This window comes from Lepus europaeus, chromosome 19 (assembly GCF_033115175.1).
Source record: "Lepus europaeus isolate LE1 chromosome 19, mLepTim1.pri, whole genome shotgun sequence".
Taxonomy (NCBI): Eukaryota; Metazoa; Chordata; class Mammalia; order Lagomorpha; family Leporidae; genus Lepus; species Lepus europaeus.
Genome location: NC_084845.1, coordinates 7,019,957 through 7,040,023, shown reverse-complemented (window position 1 = coordinate 7,040,023; position 20,067 = coordinate 7,019,957). Strand labels below are relative to the sequence as shown.

The 20,067-nt window shown below is 64.2% G+C and overlaps 2 protein-coding genes across 2 annotated transcripts; one reads left to right on the top strand and one right to left on the bottom strand.

The window, feature by feature from the left end:
- Positions 1-460: 460 nt before the first annotated feature.
- On the bottom strand, positions 461-6,032 carry NTN5 (netrin 5). Its single transcript, XM_062175917.1, has 6 exons — positions 5,399-6,032; positions 2,991-3,179; positions 2,215-2,364; positions 1,838-1,891; positions 1,567-1,647; positions 461-825 (listed from the first exon to the last, which is right to left on the bottom strand). Exons 1-6 carry the CDS (start codon positions 6,030-6,032, stop codon positions 461-463), a joined length of 1,473 nt encoding a protein of 490 aa, XP_062031901.1.
- LOC133748256 (galactoside alpha-(1,2)-fucosyltransferase 2) lies at positions 628-13,518 on the top strand. The gene is made up of 3 exons (XM_062176940.1): positions 628-643; positions 7,911-8,021; positions 12,300-13,518. The coding sequence occupies exons 2-3, from the start codon at positions 7,949-7,951 to the stop codon at positions 13,322-13,324; spliced, it is 1,098 nt and encodes a 365-aa protein (XP_062032924.1). The 5' UTR covers positions 628-643; positions 7,911-7,948; the 3' UTR covers positions 13,325-13,518.
- Positions 13,519-20,067: the final 6,549 nt, after the last annotated feature.

Below are 20,067 nucleotides of genomic sequence, written 5' to 3'. Positions count from 1 at the left end.
GCTGTCCCTTCCCTCCTCGAATTTCCCGCCTTTTCCAGCCACGCCCCTCTTCCCGGCTTTTGGCCTATCGGCAGGCAGCACACATCTGCCCAGCACCCCGTGACGTCATAAGAGCTCTTTCAGCGGATTGGCTGCTCTGTCAGGGGCGCCGTCCTCGGCACTTCAGCTCCGCACTTAACTCCTGGCCTCCCCTTGCCCCTAGGGATTGTCCCAGCACCCATCACGGTCTCCGGGCGAGATTCCTCCAGCGTTTGAGGCTTTATTGCGGGAACAACTTTGCGTGGGTCACAGGTCGAACGAGGGGCTTCCGGGACCGCACCTCCCTCATGCACGTTCCCGCCGTTTGGCCGAAGCGCCTCGCGCCTGCGCAGAGCCGGCGCACGCGGAGTGACGTCAGGAGGCCCGGCCGCTCGGCGCCGCCCGTAAGTTCCTCTGCGCGCTGCGGGCGGCAGAGGCTGGGCTAGGGGCCCGGCGTGGGGCCCGGCGCGGGGGGCCGCAGGCCGCCGCAGCCCCCGGCGCGCTCCTCCTGCTGCAGCCGCCGCAGCGGCCGGGCCCATCGCGGCCTCCAGGGCAGCGCGAGGCCGTGGCGGTCGAGGACGAGGCGCGCGGGGTCGGGGGCGTCGGCCGCGCTGCCCAGCAGCAGGTAGTCGGTGCCGGGCTGCAGGCGCAGGCAGCCGCAGGCCAGGTCGGCGTGGGGCACCCAGGCGTCCTGCGCGCCGCGGCGCAGAGGCCGCGGCCGCTGCTTGTACACGGCCAGCACGCGCACGGCCAGGCGCCGCCACGCCGGGCCCGCCGCCTCGGACGCCAGCACCTGCGCGCGGACAACTGCGGGGGAGGGGCGCGGTCAGAGGAGGGGCGGGGCCTCTGGGGGCGGGGCCTGCCGGAGGGGCGCTGTCACGGCGGGGAGGGGCTTAGGGGGCATGGGGCGGAGCTCCACGTGCTGTCGGAGGGGGCGTGGCGCTCGGATGTGTTGGGGGGACTTTAAAGGTGGGGGCCGTGGGGGTTCCCATGATAGATGGGGCCGGGGACAGAGCCAAACAGGGGTCTCCAGTCCAAGGGGGTCAGGAGTGGAGGTCTTGGGAAAGAGGCGGAAGGGCCCTGGGCTGCATTTTGGGGGGACCAGAAGGAGGAGGTAGGTGGTACTAGTAAGAGATTCAGAAAGGGACCGTCCTGAGGGGTGGGGGGAGGCAGCGTCGCGGGCTGGGCTGCCTGGCTGGGTCTGGAGGGCAGGAGACCCCTGGGTGGGCGCCTGTCTGCCGGGTTAGGAGCTGGGGCCCAGGGTATTGGGCTGGTGGGCCCTGGGGCCCTGGCAGATTGGGGAACTGGGCGGGGAGTGGGGCAAAGGCTCAGATACCTGGGACCCAGAAGGGAGACAGAAAGGGGCTGAGATCAGCAAGACCTAGCCCAGGACCGGAGGACGAGGAGGCCGGGGGGCCTAGCCCGCCCCTCCCCGTTTGTCCTGTGCCCCATCAGCAAGGACCCTCTGGAATCCGACCCCCTTTCCCGAGGAGGGCTGGCTTGGAGGCGGGGTGCAGCCCCCCGACCTGCGGGCCGCCTGACACTCACCGAAGTCCAGCCGGCAGAACCTCGCGAGGCTCATGTGGACGCTGCTGTCCGAGACGTTGCAGTAGTTGTGACACTGAGGGTCTGGGGAGGGTCCGGTGGTCTTCAGTCACCACCTGAGGCCTGGCGCGTGCCCTCTGCCCCTGCCCGTCCCCGCACTCGCATGGGGTGCCTGCACCCTTGGGACTGGGCCCAGCGGGTGGCTCCTGTCCCCCCGACCTGGGGACCCAGTAAGCCCGCGGTCCTGCCCGAGGGTCTCGTGCCCGCCTCTTACCATAGCTGTAAGCACCGGGGGTGGTGGCAAGGGGGGTTGTTGCCTCTGGGACTCCTGGGAGACCAAAGGAGAAGTTTCATCTCTTCGCCCCCCTACCCCAGGAAGCTAGGCCTCGAGACGCCACCCCCCAAAGCCCCCGGGCCCTTCTTCCCTCAGACCCGGGGCTGTGGACCCGCCCCCTTCTCTTCCAGAACCAGTAGCCCAGCCCTTAGCCCCCTTCTCCCCCAAGTTGGGCAGGCAGGGATTTCAGTCCCCGCCTCCTCGAGGACCCCAAACTCAGCCTCTGGCTGCTTCTTCCAGGGCCCAGCACCCCCTGCACATCTGGGACACTCCCCTCCCGCCCCACTCAGCCCGCGGCCCTGTCCCTCGGGACTCACGCTGGCAGGGCATCCTGGGGGAGCGGCTCTGCTGGTAGCCAGGACCACAGCGGTTGCATGTGGGGCCTGTGACCCCCAACTTGCAGGAGCATTGCCCACTGGTCTGGTTGCAGGCGCCTCCCACGGCCCCAATAGGGTGGCACTGGCAGGCTGTGTGAGGCGAGGAGCTGGGGTGGGGGTCTGCAACCCAGATGCCCTCTTCCAACTCCACAGCCGCCTCCTCCCTCAGACCCAGGGGTCCAGCACCTCCTCTCTCAGACCCTGGAGTCCAGGCCCCCAGCACCTCCTCCCTCAGACCCAGGGGTCCAACACCCAGCCCTCTTCCCTCAGACCCAGATGCTCAGCACCAGCCCCTCCTCCCTCAGACCCTGGAGTCCAGGCCCCCAGCACCTCCTCCCTCAGACCCAGGGGTCCAACACCCAGCCCTCTTCCCTCAGACCCAGGGATCCAGCACCCAGCCCTCTTCCCTCAGACCCAGGGGTCCAGCACCCAGCCCTCCTCCCTCAGACCCAGGGGTCCAGCCTCAGCCCCTCCTCCCTCAGACCCAGGGGTCCAGGCCCCCAGTACCTCCTCCCTCAGACCCAGGGGTCCAGCCTCAGCCCCTCCTCCCTCAGACCCAGGGGTCCAGCCCCAGCCCCTCCTCCCTCAGACCCAGGGGTCCAGCACTCAGCCCTCCTCCCTCAGGCCCAGGGGTCCAGCGCCAAGCCTCCTCCCTCAGACCCAGGAGTGTGGCGCGGCCTCCTTTCTCCCTAGACCCGTCTGCAGGCCACACTCACCCCTGCAGGCCTTGCGGCTGGTGATTGGCTGGCTGGGGTCCCTCCAGAACCCCGGCTGGCAGTAGTGGCAGTGGCGCCCGGCCGTGTGGTGGCGGCACCGCTCACAAACCCCCCCGCTCCGGCCGCCGGACAGCCTGAACAGCTCAGAGTTGAAGCGGCAGCGGCGGGCATGCTGGTTGCAGGAGCAGGCTAGGACAGTGGGGAGGGGCGCGTCAGGGCCGCTCGCCAGCCGGCTCCCCCTGCCCTACCCTCGGGCGAGGAAGTACAGTGAGGGCGCTGGGTGCTAAGCTGGGTCCTAGACCGTCTCCGTTCTTATCCTGTCCAGTGGACGGGACGGGGCTGTGCCTGGAGGAGAGGAGCCAGACCCTGCCTCTGCCTCTGTTGTGTGCAGTGGGCAGGCGACCCCGGGGGGAGCGTGTTTCTCCGCGGCTGTGGAGTGGCGTTCTGTGGCGCATGGCCTGGCGCCCGGCACAGAGCAGGTCTCGCCACAGAGCGCCTTGCACCGCATCCCACGGCGATGGCCCCTTGAGGACCGAGGGCGCGGAGGCGCGGAGGGGGGAGTCCCCTGGCTAAGCTAGTGCGGCCCACATTTTCTGGGAGCCCATGTCTGGTTGTCTAAGGCAGCCACCACAGACAGACTCCAGGCCCGCCCCGAGGCTCCTGCGAGCCCAGGGCCCCAGGAGAGGCCGATGAGGGCGCCTGCCTGGCCGCTCCTTGGAGAGACCAGGGTTAAGGGATTTCTGACTCCCGGGGCGTGAGAGGCCCAGACTGCCAGTCCCTGGAACCCCGAGGAGCCGCGGGATGGGCAGGCGGCTGAAACTCCGAACCGGCCGCAGTTGGCTGCACGGCCCTCTCCCAGGGTTTCTGTGGCAGGAGTGGTGGTCAGCGCCTCAGGTCATCGCTGGGTGGGGGTGGGGGTGTCAACCTTTACGTTCTCCCCCCGCCTCGGGAAAACTCCACAGGGTGCGTGGTGCAGCTCTGCCGAGGGGCAGCCTCACCGACAACCCAGAGCTGCCACCTCAGCGCTGGCAGTGCCCAGCCGGCCTGGGGGCACCTGCGACTCTCCAGAGGAATGGCCTCCCGGCTCCCAGGCCTGTCCACGCCCATGGCAAAGGCCGCTCATCTCCCTCCCTCACTGCCCTGCACGGGCTGGCTCAGTGGTGGGGGGCAGAGTGCCGGGTGGGGCTGAGCATGGGGTGTGGTGTGAGGACGCCTCTGGCACCCTTCATGCCGGAGGGGCAGAGGGGGTCAGCGGGGGACCTCGTGTCGCTGTGTGTGCATTTGTACGTCATGTGCACACACCTGTGCCTCAGTGTGTGATGTGTACGAATACATGTGCCTGTGCCCTGGTGACTGCGTGTGTGCACTCGTGGGCAGCCGTGTACCACGCGTGTCTGTGTGTAGCAGAGTCACCGCCTGGGGTCTGAGAACACACTCCCGCCTTCCCTGGAGGCCCGCGGCCGGGATGGGGCTCCCAGTGCCTGTGCTTGGGAGCCCCAAGCAGGGAGAGGGCGTTGGGCGGGACCTGGGGCCACCTGTCCACCTGACGGCCCAGTGCGTGGGCAGCATGCAAGGCCACGAGCACAGTGCCACGCTGCCCTGGCTGGCGGAGGCCTGGGTGCCGCGTGCCCTGGGCCCTGCCTTCCTCACCCGGCAATAGGGACAGTGTTTTCTCTAGGGAGCCGGCTTTGATGCCAGGCCCTGCACTGGGCTCTGAGGGCCTTGTGTTGTTGGCTCGCTGAGTTTGCACATCTGTCTGCAAAGGAAGCGCTGCTACTGTCCCCACTGTGCAAGGCAGGAACTGGGCACAGAGAGGTCGTGTCGCTGGCCAAGGCCTCAGAGCCAACAGGCAGAGGAGCAGGGTGCAAGCTGAGGTGCGAGGCTGCCCTCCTGCCCTCCGCCCCACAGGACGAGCAGAGACCCCAGAACATGGCTTCCTGGGCTCAGATCCTGGCCCTGCTAACGCAGCCATGGTCTGTCCTTGTGCAAGGGATTTTTGAACTCGAGCCTCCATCTTCCCATCTGTAAAATGGGCCTGGTGATGGTCCCTGCTCACCACACAGGCGGCCCATAAATCTGTGTTTCATAACCAAATGCTTTTCCCATGGGGCTGGTTGGAGGCGTCAGGAATCGCTGGCTGCCTGTTCCCCTAAAACTGTTCAGTAAACACCCCAAGCTCCAACAGGCAGGCCCTGGGCAGGGTGCTGGGGCCATTGTCATCTTTGTCACTGCGGGCAGCTGAGGGGATCAGGAGGCTGTGGGGGGAGTGAGGGGCAGCCAGGACTGAGAAGAGTGGGGAGAGAAGCCTGAGCAAACTGTGGGGAGGGAAGAGGGCACCCTGCCCCCACCGTGGGGACCAAGCACCCAGGGCTAGGCCAGTGTCGGGGGGAATAGGGCCCAGCACTCACGCAGGCAAGGGTGAGGGTGCCGGGGCGTGGCAGGCCGCCAGGGCCAGTCTCGGTGGGATGGGCGGCAGCTCTCGCACCCTGGGCCAGTGGTGTGATGGCGGCAGCGGCAGCGTGGGGGCTGGGCACGGGCAGCGCAGCGGGCGGCATGGCCATGGCACTGGCAGCGGCCTCTCACCCCGGCCGCAGCCAGCCCCGCCCAGCCCCCCACCTCCACGCGGAGGTGACTGGCCACCACCCTGGCCTTAGGGCCCGGTGGGGAGCGGAAGGTTACCCTCTCCGGGCCCCCTAAGGCCCCAGACCAGGCAGGTCTGCGCCACAGCAGCCTCCAGGGACCCCCAGCAGCCCAGGCACCAGAGAGGACGAGAGCCGGGGGTCCCGGGGTGCAGAAGCGGAGGCTGACAGATGTCAGGAGGAAGGGGCCACCCAGCGCCAGGGTCAGGCTGCCATTGCACATGGCCCTGGGGCTGAGGCCAGTCCCCTGCGAGAGGGCGCAGGCCTGTGGGCAGGAGGCTGCTGTGCCCCTGGCCAGCTGGGTCACTGGTGGGAGGCAAAAGCGGGGGCGGCCCCCTGGGTCGTAGCATGGGTCCCCCGCGGCCTGGCCCAGGAGGAGCAAGAAGGCAAAGGTCACGGTCATGTCACGGCAGGGCCCGCACCTGCAGAGAAGAGGTGGCCAGGTTGGGACTGTGGAGCCCCCGCTTCCCACCCCAGCCCCGCCCAAGCCCCCTGGCAGCAGCGGCTCCGAAGCGAGGAAAATAGTTCCATCTGGGGAGAATTACTGTTTACATAACCCAGAGGGGCAGGAACGCAGGCAAAATCGAGAATTTTGCCTGAACTAATCCGTAGCTTAGCACCCCAGAGGTATCCGTCAGAGTCGAGGGCAGGGGCCCTGGGGAGAGGGCACGGGGGCTGCACCAGAGGCAGAGACCCGGAGAGGGGAGAGACGCAGTCCTGCTGGCCAGGGGAGGGGCTGCAGACAGGCGACAAAGACACAGAGAATGGGGCAGCGGCCATGGCAGCGAAGGCAGGGGGACCTGGGCCTAGGGAGGGGCCAGACAGGAAGTCGGGGGTCCGCAGTCCTCAGGGAGGGGGGAACCGGGCTCTGTGATCCTTGTGGAGGGGCAGGCAGGTGGGCTGAGAGATGGGCAAGGGAGCTGTGGACAACAGACGGCCAGGGGCCCCCTGGAGGGAGGGCAGGCCTGGCGGTACCGCGGGGGATCAGAGGCGAGAGGCTGAGGCCCCGGCCCACGGGATCAGAGCACAGGCCGTTTCCCACGTGGGGCCCTAACCTTGTTCTCCACACCCTGGGCACGGAGGGGGATTATCACCAAACAACCCTGCCTCCTCCCTCCTGCCACCCACCCCCAGCCCTCCACCCTTAACCCTTTCCCACCCAGGTGCAAGGCCAGAGAGTAGGGCCCCTAACGGCTGGGGAGCAGTTCAGCAGAGCCCCGTGGGGTCGGAGGGCAGATGTCTGGGTTCCTGTGGGGCTGGGGGTGTGAGGGCCCTGAGTGAGGTTCCCGTGGCTTCCTCATCACCTGGGCCCATGTCCTGCCCTGGGCCGCAGGGCCCTGACAGATGGGGGAGCAGATGTGGAGGGTGGTGGGTCGGGAGGGAGAGCAGAGAGGCAGGAAGGGAGAGTGGGACGGGGTGGGTGACAGATGCCCAGGCCCCGGGGGTGGCAGGAGCCAGGAGGGACTTGGCCCTGAGCTGCCCGCCATGTTCCCTCCCCAGCCAGCAGCTCCCAGGGAGGTCGTCACTCAGGACTAGGGACCTTGGGGGCTTCTCTCAGTCCCCTCTGAGGCCCTGACTCAGAATCTACCCCAGGACCGGTGCCTGGGGGGACACAGTCCGTGTGTCCCCACTGCCATTGCCACGTGCAGCCCAAACAGGCATGGCCCCCCGCCTTCCCCCAGGAGCCTGGCGCCATTTTGTGCTCAGGCCGCGGGCGTTGGCCAGGCCCTCAGTCCAGCCTCATTAGGGAACCCCCCTCCCATGCCCCGTTTCTCTCTTGCGGGATAGTTCAGCAGTGCGACTCTCTGCCCTTAGCACCTTGAGGAACCGGGCTGAGTCCCACAGGGTTTGAGGGGGCCCGGACACCAGCCCCTGCCCACCAAGGAGCCCATGGCTGAACCCCCAGCCCTACCCGTGCTGGGCCCCGTGAGCCCACCCCTGAGTGAAGGGGCAGCCACCCTCCCAGCGGACAGTGGGCCGGCTGCAGCCCGGGCTTCTGTCCCGGCTCTTGGCATGCACCCCCACCCCAGCCTTCAGGCGCCTGGCGTTGGCCAAACCTGCACCCTGGAGAGAGCGCCCCGCAGTCGGATCCCACGCGCGCGCGTCTTCCCGCAGGAGCTCCGGTGGGCTCTCCGGAGGGAGTGGCGAGTGGCGAGTGGCTGTTCTCAGGCCCCAGGCTAGTGGGGGTTCTGGGCGGGAGCTCAGAGCCGAGGCTGCAGAATCCAACACCACCGCCCCCCCTCCAATCCCCTCGCCAACCGCAGCTCTGCTCTCCCCACAGGGACCCCTGGCAGCCACACCACCCGGACCCCGTGGGACATGAGAGCGGTCGCCCCTGGCAGTGCTGCCGCCCAACAGCCCCCAGCGAGCTGGCCGAGGAGGCTCCGGGCAGGTAGGATGGGGTGGACGGGGGCCAGGGGTCCTGAGGCTGGGGTCTGTGCCGCATTCCCACTCGGATCCTGAGGGGGAGGCTCAGACCCACCACGGGTGGTGGAGGAGACGTGGGAGGGGCTGACCTGGGGCTGGGTCAGGGCCGCTCACGCTGAGATGGGGCGTTTACCTGACCCCAAACCAGCCCCTCCCCTGACCCGGAGGCTTTTGTCAGCTGTGGGTTAGGGTCAGTCGCTTTCAAGCCCTGGAAGGACCGGAGCAGCCGCTGGGAAGCCCAAAGACCCCAGTAGCCTCCTAAGAGGGTGGGGGAGGCTCTACAGAGAGAACACTCGGCCTCGGTGGCTCCAGTGGCCAAGGGAGAAAGCAGGACCCCAGAGAGTGAGGCCCTGCCCGGAGGTGGCCTCCCCAGCGGCCAGCGGCCTGCACGGGACGTCCTCACAAATGTCGCTGTCAGAGTCCCCATGGCTTTGGGAAAAGGACATTCCAGGCCTGTGTTGCAGAGAACAGCAGTGCCTCTGGGGTGTGGTGTCCGCTGCGGTGCGGCCTGTGGTGCCCAGAGCTGGAGACCCACTGTCCTGGGGGTGGGGCCCCAGGTGACCCTCGGGCACCACGATTTGGCTGGAGTGGGGTGAAGATGTCGGATTTGGAAGACAGGAGTTCATGAGGCGATGCGGGGTGAGCTGCAAGACAAAGGGGTGGGGGCGTGGGGTGTTGGGGCTGGGGCATCCTACAGGATCCCAGCTCTCATCCAGGCCACAGGCCCTGAGCGAGCGCCCCCTGCAGGAAGCGGGGTGGGTTGTAGACTTAAGTAGCTAAGGGGCTGGGGCTGGCAGGAGGCCTGAGTGTTTCCAGGTAGTGGCCAGCAGAGCTGTAGTCATGCTGGCCCTGGGGTTCCTGTCTTTTGCTTCTTATCAGCCCTGAGGGTGCCTGGGGGTGGGGAAGGGAGGGTGGAGACGGTTCCCCAAGTTGGGAACTGGGGACCTTTGCTCCCACAGTGCCCCAGAGCGGGGAGGGCCTGCCAGCGAGCCGCCTCTGGGGCTTAGACGATGCCACCCCCAGCTCTGGGCTTCACGTAATCACTGGCCCCGTGACCAGGGCAGGTCCCCCACAAGGGTGTGTCTGAGGGGAACTGGGGGACTGCTGTGCCCCCAGGACTTACGGGAGGAATCTCGGGGCCCTGCAGACTCGGACGGCGCTGTCTGGGTTCATGTCCAGGCGCTGCCTCTCTGCCCCTTGGTTTCCTCATCTGTTACAGGTGCCTTCGTGGGGGAGGGGAGTGAGCCGTGTCGGCTCTGTCGCGGGGCGGGTGGCCCGCACATCACCTGGCAGCCGGGACAAGTCCCAGCCACGACCCGGCATCGTGTGTGTCAGCATCCCGGCAGCAGAGGCACCAGGGGAGTGAAGTGTACCAAAGGCCACAGGTCCTTTCAGGCCAGGCGCTGTCCCCAGGCGAGTTCAGCACATGTTGGAGTTTGCCACCCTGTGCTGGGAAATGTCTGATAAGGAGTGGGGGCGCTGAGCGGCCGCCAGCCCCAGGTGTTCCTGACCGTGGCTTCCGGGCCTGGGACTGATGGCCACTGCCGGGGACGGGGGAGCTTTCGGAATTTAGTAAGGGTTTGGAGATGGCAGCAGAGGCCTGCGTGAGCCCGTGCGCTGCTCCAGCCACGCCCTGACAGTGACCAGGGCCCCCCCGCTCTGCTCGCCTGCCCCGGCTCTGGGACCTGCTGGGGGCTCTGGCTGGCTGGGGAGCTCGACTTGTCCCCCACGTGGCGGGACCCTAAAGTGGGCGGGCAGTGTGACAGCTTTCCCCAGCTTGCTGGGGTGGGGGGGAGCGGGTAGACTTAATTCACTTTTTAAAAACGGAGCGTTGACCGTGGGGTTTGTCGTCCGCCTGGGTGTGGGGAGGGGTGCTGTCGCCCACGCTGTCCCAGCTGCCCTTGGTGGGGCCAGGTGGAGAGCCAGGCGTTCAGGGAGGACCCAGGCGTGCTGAGTTCCTGGAAGGGCCAGATTAATCAAGCGCCGAGGATGGGAGCTGGTTAGGGGGCAGGGGAGGGGGAGGGGGACAGCCGGCAGGGGTGCGGCAAGGTCCCATGAGCTGGGGGCACAGCTCCATTCTTCCACTGAGTTGTAGGCACTGGACCCGCCGTGGGCAGACCACAGGGTACTGCGGGTCGGGTGAACAGACAGGGGCAGGGAGAGCAGACGAGGCTGTGCTGGGGACTGAGGGGGACGGCCCGGGTCTGGGTGTGAAGCGTCCCTGAAGGAGGACTGGGTGGAGCCGGTTCACAGCCCGGAGCCTGGTCGCCCCAGGCAGAGTCAGCTGGGCCCCTCGTGGACATTTGGCTGCAAACCCACTGGGGTCAGAGGGATGATGGCGAGTGACGGCTGGGGCGGGGGCTCAGAGCCTCCTCGGCTGTGGCGGGCCCTGGAAGGGGCCAGTTCCTGGCATGGCTCAGCCAGCCCGGCACAGCAGTTCTGCCCCGGGGAGGTGCTCGAGTGAGCTGAAAACATCCACACAGAAACGTGCCGGGCACGTTCCTGCAGGCCGCAGAGAGGCAGCCTGGAAACAGCTCCAGGGTCCGGGGACAGAGGCACTGGCACCGCCACGCAGGGAGGCCCCAGGAGTGCACACACCCAGACCCCAAGGCTGCTCCCAAGCCCTCGCGGGGTCCAGTGACAGAGGGCAGGCGAGGGGCGCCGCTGGAAGGCGGCTGAAGGGCATGGGGTTGTCCTCCGTGGGCTGCGAGGGCTGTGTGGGGTGTGGATTGTTTGTCCCTCCTGGGAGAAGGGCTCATCGCAGACCTCATGGGAGAGCTGAAGCTATCCAGCTTGACGCAGTAGCACACAGAGAATGTTGTGGAAGAAGGAAGCAGGGCCTGCCAGTCCCAAAATGGGCACGCGCCACTGTCATGTCTGATGGGCCAGAGCAGCCACAGGAGAAAAATCCACGAGCCTGGCCCACCCGCCGGCAGTGACGGGAAATAGCCGCGTGGCTGCAGGTGCTGTGGCTGATCCCATTTCCCGGAGGAGAAGGCTGAGGCACAGGGAGATCAATGCCACGTGCAGGGGTGCCCTGGCCCACCTTCACTGGACCAAGGGTGCTTGCCTCTCGTTCTCCGCACCTTCCCTGCCCCGGCACAGCACTGGCTGCAGGCAGATCTTCTGAGAGTGTCTCTGACAACGCACAGAGGGCATTTCCTGCGTGCTAGGCACTGAGTGGAGAATGTTCCAGATTTGCGGCATTCAGTTCTGCAGCCCTGCGAGGTCCGTAGGGTGGGGGTGGGCGTCAGCGATGGGACGCCGCAGCCCTGCGAGGTCCGTAGGGTGGGGGTGGGCGTCAGCGATGGGACGCCGCAGCCCTGCGAGGTCCGTAGGGTGGGGGTGGGTGTCAGCGATGGGACGCCGCAGCCCTGCGAGGTCCGTAGAGTGGGGGGTGCCACCCATGTGGGAGACCCGGATGGAGATCTGGTTCCTGGCTTTGGGGCTTGGCCCCACCCTGACTGTTGTGGCCATTTGGGGAGTGGACCAGTGGGTCCAAGATCAATCTCTTACCCTCTCTCTCTCTGTCTCTGTCTCTCTTTCTGTATCTTTCTCTCTCTGTATGTTGTCTGCTTTTCAAATAAATAAATCTTTTAAAAAAAAATGGCAAAGTGGTATAGGCGCAATAATGGTTGAATATTGGCACTTTCAAATGGTCCCAGCTGGTCACAGGTCCTCTCTGAGCCGTTAGGTGAGGGAACAGAGACTCCGAGAGTGCCATAACCTGTCCAAAGTCACACAGCACTGGAGAGGAGTGGGGCCAGCACTCAGGCCAGGCAGAATGGCCCAGGCCTCACCCTTAGGCCTCCCTGGCACTTACTAGGTTGCTGGGTGGATTGAGTGAGTGAGTGAGCGGTAGAAGGATGAGGGTCACGGGGCTGGTGTTGTGGTGTCCTGGGTGAAGCCCCTGTCTGCGGCACCGGCGCCTGGTATGGCCACTGGTTTGAGTCCCAACTGCTCCACTTCTGATCCAGCTCCCTGCTGATGGCCTGGGAAAGCAGCGAAGGTTGGCCCAAGTCCTTGGGCCTCTGCACCCGCCTGGGAAAGGCGGATGAAGCCCCTGGCTTCAGCCTAGCACAGCCTCAGCCATTGCAGCCACTTGGGAAGTGAACCAACAGGTAGAAGACCTCTCTCTGTCTTTCCCTCTCTCTCTGTGTAACTCTGCCTTTCAACTAAATAAATGAATAAATAAAAAGAAGAATGAGATTCGCTCCTGACTATGTCCTCTGTCCTCCCACAGCCACCAAGAGATTGAGGGCCACCCACCCGTCCATCTCCACCATCTACTTCCTGTTCACCATCTTTGTGGTATCCACTGTTTTCCACTGCCACCAGCGCCTGGCTCTGGTGCCGGCTCCCTGGGCATATTCCGCCCGTGTGGTCGTGGTCCCCCAACACCTACCCCGGGAGGGCATGTGGACCATCAACGCCATGGGCCGCCTGGGGAACCAGATGGGCGAGTACGCCACGCTGTACGCCCTGGCCAAGGAGAACGGGCGGCCCGCCTACATCCCGGCCCAGATGCACAGCACGCTGGCCCCCATCTTCCGCATCAGCCTCCCGGTGCTGCACAGCAGCACGGCCAGCAGGGTCCCCTGGCAGAACTACCACCTCAACGACTGGATGGAGGAGCGCTACCGCCACATCCCCGCGCCCTACGTGCGCCTCACGGGCTACCCCTGCTCCTGGACCTTCTACCACCACCTGCACCCCGAGATCCTGCGGGAGTTCACGCTGCACGACCACGTGCGGGAAGAGGCCCAGGCCTTCCTGCGGGGGCTGCGGGTGAACGGCAGCCGGCCGAGCACCTTCGTGGGGGTGCACGTGCGCCGGGGCGACTACGTGCGCGTCATGCCTCAGGTGTGGAAGGGCGTGGTGGCCGACCGCGGCTACCTGGAGCAGGCGCTGGGCTGGTTCCGGGCCCGCTACCGCTCCCCGGTGTTCGTGGTCACCAGCAACGGCATGGCCTGGTGCCGGGAGAACATGGACGCCTCCCGCGGGGACGTGGTGTTCGCGGGCAATGGCCTCGAGGGCTCGCCGGCCAAGGACTTTGCGCTGCTCACGCAGTGTAACCACACCGTCATGACCATCGGCACCTTCGGGATCTGGGCCGCCTACCTGGCCGGCGGGGACACCGTCTACCTGGCCAACTACACCGCGCCCGATTCACCCTTCCGCCTGGTCTTTAAGCCCGAGGCCGCCTTCCTGCCAGAGTGGGTCGGCATCACCGCCAACCTGGGGCGGGCCTTGTGGAGTGGCCTCTAGCGCCGTGTGCTCCCTCCCTGCTCCTCACGCCCCACGGGAGCAGCGCATGGACCCAGAGTCCACGTGGAGTCTGAATGCAGACTTACCTACCTGTAGCCGAGGGACCTGCGACAAGTGACTTAACTTCTCTGTGCCTTCGTTTGCTGCCTGAAAATAAACATCGTTCAGAACTGACCTCAGCGGCGACTGGGGGAACTTGGCAAGTACGTTCACAGCCGGTGCCTCATTAGTGCGTGGTGTGTGTGGCTGTAAGACAGTGGGGCACCCACGTCCCCTTCCCTGCAGCCCTAGGGATCTGTGCTCACCTCCCGGATGGCCCCGTTCCCTATCTGCGGTAACGAAGAACTAGGAGTTTGGGCGGGCAGTGAGGAGTCCAGCTGTGGGTGTCCCGGGCCTCACTGTGAGAGAGTCGGAGGGCACACCGAGTTTGAGGTGCCCTTGATAGAGGAGTCCCCTGCACTGGGTGGGGAGAGGGATTTGGGTGCAGGTAGCACCCTGGGGAGTGAGAAAGACGTGGAGCCAAGGCTCCCAGAGTGGGCACCTCATGGACAGTGTTGACAGCAGGGGTCTCCCCCAACCCCACGCTGCCTGGGTCTCCAGGCCCTGTACCCTCTGGGAAACCCCAGGATAGATGGACAGGCCCTCTCTGTCACTGAGCTGAGCCCCACACACCATGTGGATTATAACGCAAAGAGGCTGATCCCACGTGTGGGTCTGCGGCCCCAAAACGTGGTGCCGGGGTGTGCTGCTCTCAGAAGGGCCTCCCTGCTGGGCCGTGACATGGCCAGGGCATCGCGTGCAGACAGCATCCTAGTTCAGGCCTCCCTCCCTCCTCCCTACCTCCTCCCGTTGGCCAGAGCCAGGGACTCGATCCAGGTCTCCCACGTGGGTGGCAGGAGCTCAGCCATCACCACTGCCTCCTGCGTCTGCATTAGCCGGAAGCTGGGCTCAAGCCAGGAATCGAACCCAGGTAGTCCAGGGTGGGACACGGGCACCTCAGCTGGAGTCTCGCCTGCCAGGTCAGACAGCCCCGCCTCTCCTCTTAAAAACCCACAGCCTTGGGAGCAGGTCTACGGTTCAGGTTCCCAGGTCCCACCTGGAGTGACCTGGGTTCAGCCTCCAACCCCGGCTCCTGGCCCCAGCTGCCTGAGAATACAGGCCCTGGAGGCAGCGACTGCGGCTCAGGTGGTTGGGGTCCTGCCCCCCCCCCCCCCCCCCCGGGAGGAGACCCAGACCGTGAGCTCCGCGCCCGGCCTCCAGCTCAGGCCCCAGCTCAGCCTCTGCTGTCGTGAACATCTGAGGAGTGAACCGGCAGGCGGGGCCTGAGGACCGGGGTGGCCCGCGTTGGAGGCTGGGGGGTTGCCTCGCTGGGGCTGCCCTGGCAAAGCCGGGCTCATGCAGTCCTGGAGGCCGGAAGTCCCGGAGTGAAGTGTGGGCAGACAGGGTGACGGGGGATCCGCCCCGGGCCTCTCTCCTTGACCTGTCGATGGCCGTCCGTCCTCTCCCTCTGTGTCTGTATCCAGATCTCTTCTTGCAGGGACGCCAGGCACGCTGGATTCATTCCTACTCCAACGACCTCATTTTCATGACAGCTGTACCGATCGGGTGTCCAGACACAGACCCCGAGGGTGTGGCTGGGAGCTGAGTGCTTCAGCATGACTTTGGGGAGACACAGGTCAGCCGTAAAGGCCCAGCCCTTCCCGGAGTGGAGCACTTGTCCACCCTCTGTACATTTCCCCTCCATTTCCAGAACCAGCCTCTCCTAATTCCCTCAGCCCGGATCTCTCCCCAATCTACCCCTTCCAGGGAGAGGAACCCGGGACCTGACCCTGCCCCCTGTCAGGGAGACATCAGACAGCAGCCACGTCACCTGCGTGCCAGCTCCCTGCTTCTCTAAATCTCATCTCCAACATTCTCCACCTTGCATTGTGCCCCCAGAGGCTGATGGGGGACACCCGTGGGCCCCCTCACCCTCTGAATTCCTGTGGGGTTGGGCCCAGGAACGGGAGGGAAGCACTCTGCACTCTTGCTAGCCCTGGAGGCTGTGCCTCCTCCTGGGTCTCCCCACATCTTAGCCAGACCTCTGCACCTACCTCCTGCTGCCTAGCGTGGGCACTTGACCAGTGCCAGCACTGGAATTGTGCTATTGGAAGTTCCTGCGTGGGCACCTGGCGCCCACACTGTGCCACTGGCTGTATCCTGTCTCTGCTGGGCGGGATGAGGGTTTGTTGGTTCCCAGGTCGGAAGGCAGGATGTGATGTTTCTCGTGGATGTGGGGTGGAGGACAAAGCCGGAGGTGGGGAGCTGGGCACTCTTTCCCTGTCCTGGTTCCTCCTCATACTTCCTGGGGAGCCACAGGTGCCGAGGGGGAGACCTGGAAGCAGGGCTGGCTGCTGGGAATGGGGTGGGGGGTGTCACGGCCTACATGGTGCTTGGCTCTGTCTGGCATGACTGCCAGGGGATCCTAGCTCTACCCCCCCGTGTGAAGGAGGAAGTGAGCAGCTTTTGTCCAGGCCAGCTGCCACCAATAAATTGCACTAAATCCATTCAATAAATATTTGCTGAGCGCCTTACCCTTTGTCGGTTCCCAAGCAGAAGTTGGCCAGCTCCCCCAAGATGCCCCCCTCCATGTCCGTCACCAGAGGGGGCGAGAAGGAAGCCTGGCAGTTCCCTTAGACAGGGTCTGGACACACTTCTTAAGTCCACCCCGCTGGATCCCTGCGCTAAAGCCCTAAGCCCCAGGCCTGCAGGAATGGTGCCCTATTGGGAAACAGGGTGGGTTGCAGGTCCACTCATAATGAGGTCACCCAGAAGCAGGGTGGACCCTTCATCCACCGTGACTGCTGGCCGCACAGCCATGGCAGGCCAGAGGCAGAGCCGGAGAGTGGCTTCCTGTTGGGGTCCCTTGTGACAGCCGGCCCAGTGTGACTGCACGTGAGCGGAGTGGGTTGCACAGCCACCGCACGCCAGACGGTGGCTTAGCAGGCAGACTGGGGACTAAAGGGCTCTGTTGACCTTGCCTGTGTTCCAGGCAAGAGGAGGAAATCGAGTCTCCCGGAAGGAGCTGACTCAAGCAGGGTGTGAGCCTGGTTGGACCTGGACAGGTGCCAGAGCTATGCAGGTGTGGCCCTGGAGTGACCCAGCTGCTCAAGCAGAAATGGCCCAGAAACCCCCTGAGGTTGCCCGAGAGTCATCCTCCCAGAGGGAGCTCGGCCTCGCCAACTGGACCAATCCGGCTGGGGGGCTGGGCCCCTGCGGTCACTCTCAGGAGTGGAGCCCCACCGGAAGTGGGCTGTCTGTGTGCAAACCCCTTTGGCTTGCATGAGAGGAGCTGGGAGTGGGGTGGGAAGGCAAGGCTGGGTTCACTGAACGAGTTCCTCTGTGATTCTTAGTCACATCGCGGGCTTGGTCCCCTGCAAGACGCCTTCCCTGTAGTGGGGAAAGTCAGCCTGCCTTTCGCTGCATTCACAAAACCCAGCGTGGGACGGGCTTCTCCACTGGGCGGTGACGACGGGCACACGCCCTGGGCACAGCTGCCCGTGTCAGGCTCCCACGCTCATTAGCTGTGTGATTCCGGCCAAGTGACCTCACCTATGAGCGTTCAAATGTTGCCTGGCCACAGAACCACACACTGTAAGAAATGTCCACACAGAGAGCATGTGGGGCAGGGGAGGGGGGAGGATTTGGACAGGAAATGGAGAGTGTCTTGGTTTTCTTTCTTTTTTTTTTTTTCCCAATTTTTATTTATTTGAAAGTCAGAGTTATATATAGAGAGGGATCTTCCATCCACTGGTTCACTCTGCAGATGACCAATGGCCAAGGCTGGGCCAGGCTGAAGCCAGGAGCCAGGAGCTGCATCCTGGTCTCCCACGCAGGTGCAGGGGCCCAGGCACTTCAGCCGTCCTCTGCTGCTTTTCCCAGGCCATTAGCAGGGAGCTGCATCAGAAGTGGAGCAGACAGGACTCAAACTCGTGCCCAAATGGGTTCCTGGCAACACAGGCAGCATCTTTATCTGCTACCCCTGTTTTTCTTAATGAACTACTTTTTATTTATTTGAAAGGAGGAGAGAGACAGACAAACTCTATCCAGGTCTCCCATGTGGGTGTCAGGAACCCAGGTCCTTGAGCCATCTCCTGCTGTCTCCCAGCAGGGAGCTGGACCAGAAGCAGAGTAGCAGGGACCCTAACCAGCACTCCAGATGGTGGAACAGCCTCACAGGCCGTGGCTTAACCCGCTGAACCAGCACACCAGCACCGCCAACCACCCAGGGAGGGCCCTGCCTCTCAACTCTGTCGTGTCTGGGATTCGTTTCCAGCAATGACCTTCAGGCCGGGGGCTGGTGGACATGTTATTCATGGATTGTGGTGCGGCACGTACAGCTCCGTATACTAAATATACTAAACCCTATGGAACTGTACGTGTTAAACAGGTAGGATGTGTAGTCTGCACATAGACTGGTATTCGTTTACTAAAGATGCCCGGCCTGCGGAGCCAGGCAGTGAGCATTCGCCGTTGTCACCCACAAAGCAGAGAGCACCCTTCTGGGGGGGAGGGATCCCCTGAGTGGGGTCCTCTGCGGCAGGCCCAGGGGAAGGAGCTGGGAACCATGGGTAATCCCTAAAGTGTGCGTCTCACAGCAGCGCCGTGGGAGACGCTGGAAACCATGAAAACGTCGACAGCGGGGCCGGGCTCCAGCGTCCCGGCCTCTTCCCTTCCTCCAGCTCCTTGCTAGTGCACCTGGGAAAGCAGTGGGAGGGACACGGCCCCAGTGCCTGGGCCCCTGCACCCACGTGGGAGACCCGGAGGAAGCTGCTGGCTCCGGCCTGGGCCTGCTGGAAATCAGAGCCCCCGCAGTTCTCTTCCTGGTGCAGAACAATGGCTGCTGTGTTCTGTGGACAGACCAGGGCCGCCAGGGTTCCCGGTCGCGCCCTGACCTGGATCCTGTTCTGGCCTGGACAGGACTAGGTCACGCAGAGGACCTGGCAGGACAGAGACTTGATCCAGCTACGGCGTCCAGGCAGCAGGAAGCTCCAGAAATTATTTATTTGAAAGGACAGTTACAGAGAGAGACAGAGGGAGAGGTCTTCCATCTGCTGGTTCACTCCCCAGAAAGGGCCAGAGGTGGGCCAACCTGAAGCCAGGAGCCAGGAGCTTCTCCCACATGGGTGCAGGGGCCCAAGCACTTGGGCCAACTTCCACTGCTTTCCCAGGCACATTAGCAGGGTGCTGGATCGGAAGTGGAGCAGCTGGGACTCGAACCAGTGCCCATAGGGGATGCAGCAACTGCAGGTGGCGGCTTTACCTGTTATGCTACAGTGCCCCTACAGCGCTGCCCGGAGGCTACAGGAGCTGTTTAGGCCCAGCCACGCCCTATGCCTCAGGCTCCACACTGCCAGCCCCCAGCAGCACCCAAGGCTGAGCCAATAGGGCTGCAGAACAGTGCATCAAAATAACCCTTCCCACAGTGGCTTGCCTCAGGCACTTGTTACAGCGCTGAGGACAGAGCTCCGAGTGACACAGCCCCCATGGCACCCGAGGAGCTGGCCGGGCAGAGGGGCACAGCTGGGGGCTGACTCTTCACTGGAGAGTGCCCTTCAGGTCTGAGCTTGGATGCCAACCCTCCTGGAAGCCCTCCATGGCAGTCCTACGTAAGGCAGACGACCTGCATCTCTTACTCTTGTTCTGCTGCCCCTCTTTCACTGTGCACTTGCTTTCTGGAGCCTGTAGCTCCGAGCTGGCTCAACCCACAAGGGCATTTGTTGAGCATCCATTGCCCTACCGTGTGGGCCCAGCCCTGACATGGATCTGGGGACCCACTCTCTCCACGTCTGCCCTGAGGGGCCGGAAACACAGCCTCGGCCCTTGGGACAGCCAGTTCCTGGTGAGCTCAGTCCGGTGGAAGCCCAGGGCCAGGCCGTGGCCGTCAGATCTGAGAGATGGGAGTGATCCTTCCAGCTCCCAGGCCGGAGAGCCAGGAGGAGGCCCTGGGAGGGACAGGGACGGGACAGAGGCTCCTGGGAATCAGAGGGGCAGTTTGGGGGCAGGGGAGTCCATACACACCGGTTCTGTGATTTTCCTATTGAGCTACGGAGGGTGCACCTCCCAGGAGGGCTGATGGCTGGCTTGCTGGTTGTTACACTCAGCCCTTATCTAACCCCGTAGCACTCACAGCTGAATACACTGTATCGGGAACAAATTTGCAAATCCACCCTGCCCTGGCTGTCTTGCTACACTAACACTAATGCACCTCTGGGGGTTACCTGTGTTCATTGTGTCTGGAGGGCGGCAGGCTACTATGCAGGGGCCTCGCAAGGCTCGCGGAAGGGCAGGCGTTGAGCTCAGTGGCTGAGATGGCCACGTGCCCCATCCGAGTCTCTGGGCTGGACACCCAGCAGCAGCTCCTGCCTCTGGGGAGTGAACCACCTGGGGGTTCCCCCGCAACGAGCCTCCTCATACAACACGGTCCTGTTGCACATCTTGTTTCAGTCCCATGTCCCATGAGGTCACCTTGGGAGCTTGGAATTGGCCCTGGCGGGGGTACTCAGACACTTCCAGCCCGAGTATTTCCCAGGAGAGCTGATTGTCAGCTTCCCCATACAGCACTGGTTCTGAACAGGAGAGCAAAGGGCTTTTTTTTTTTTTTTCTAATGAAGTTTATTTATTTGTTTTCATCTACTTAAAAGGCAGAGGGAGAATGAGAGAAAGAGATCTTCCATCTGCGGGTTCATTCCCCCAGTGCCCAT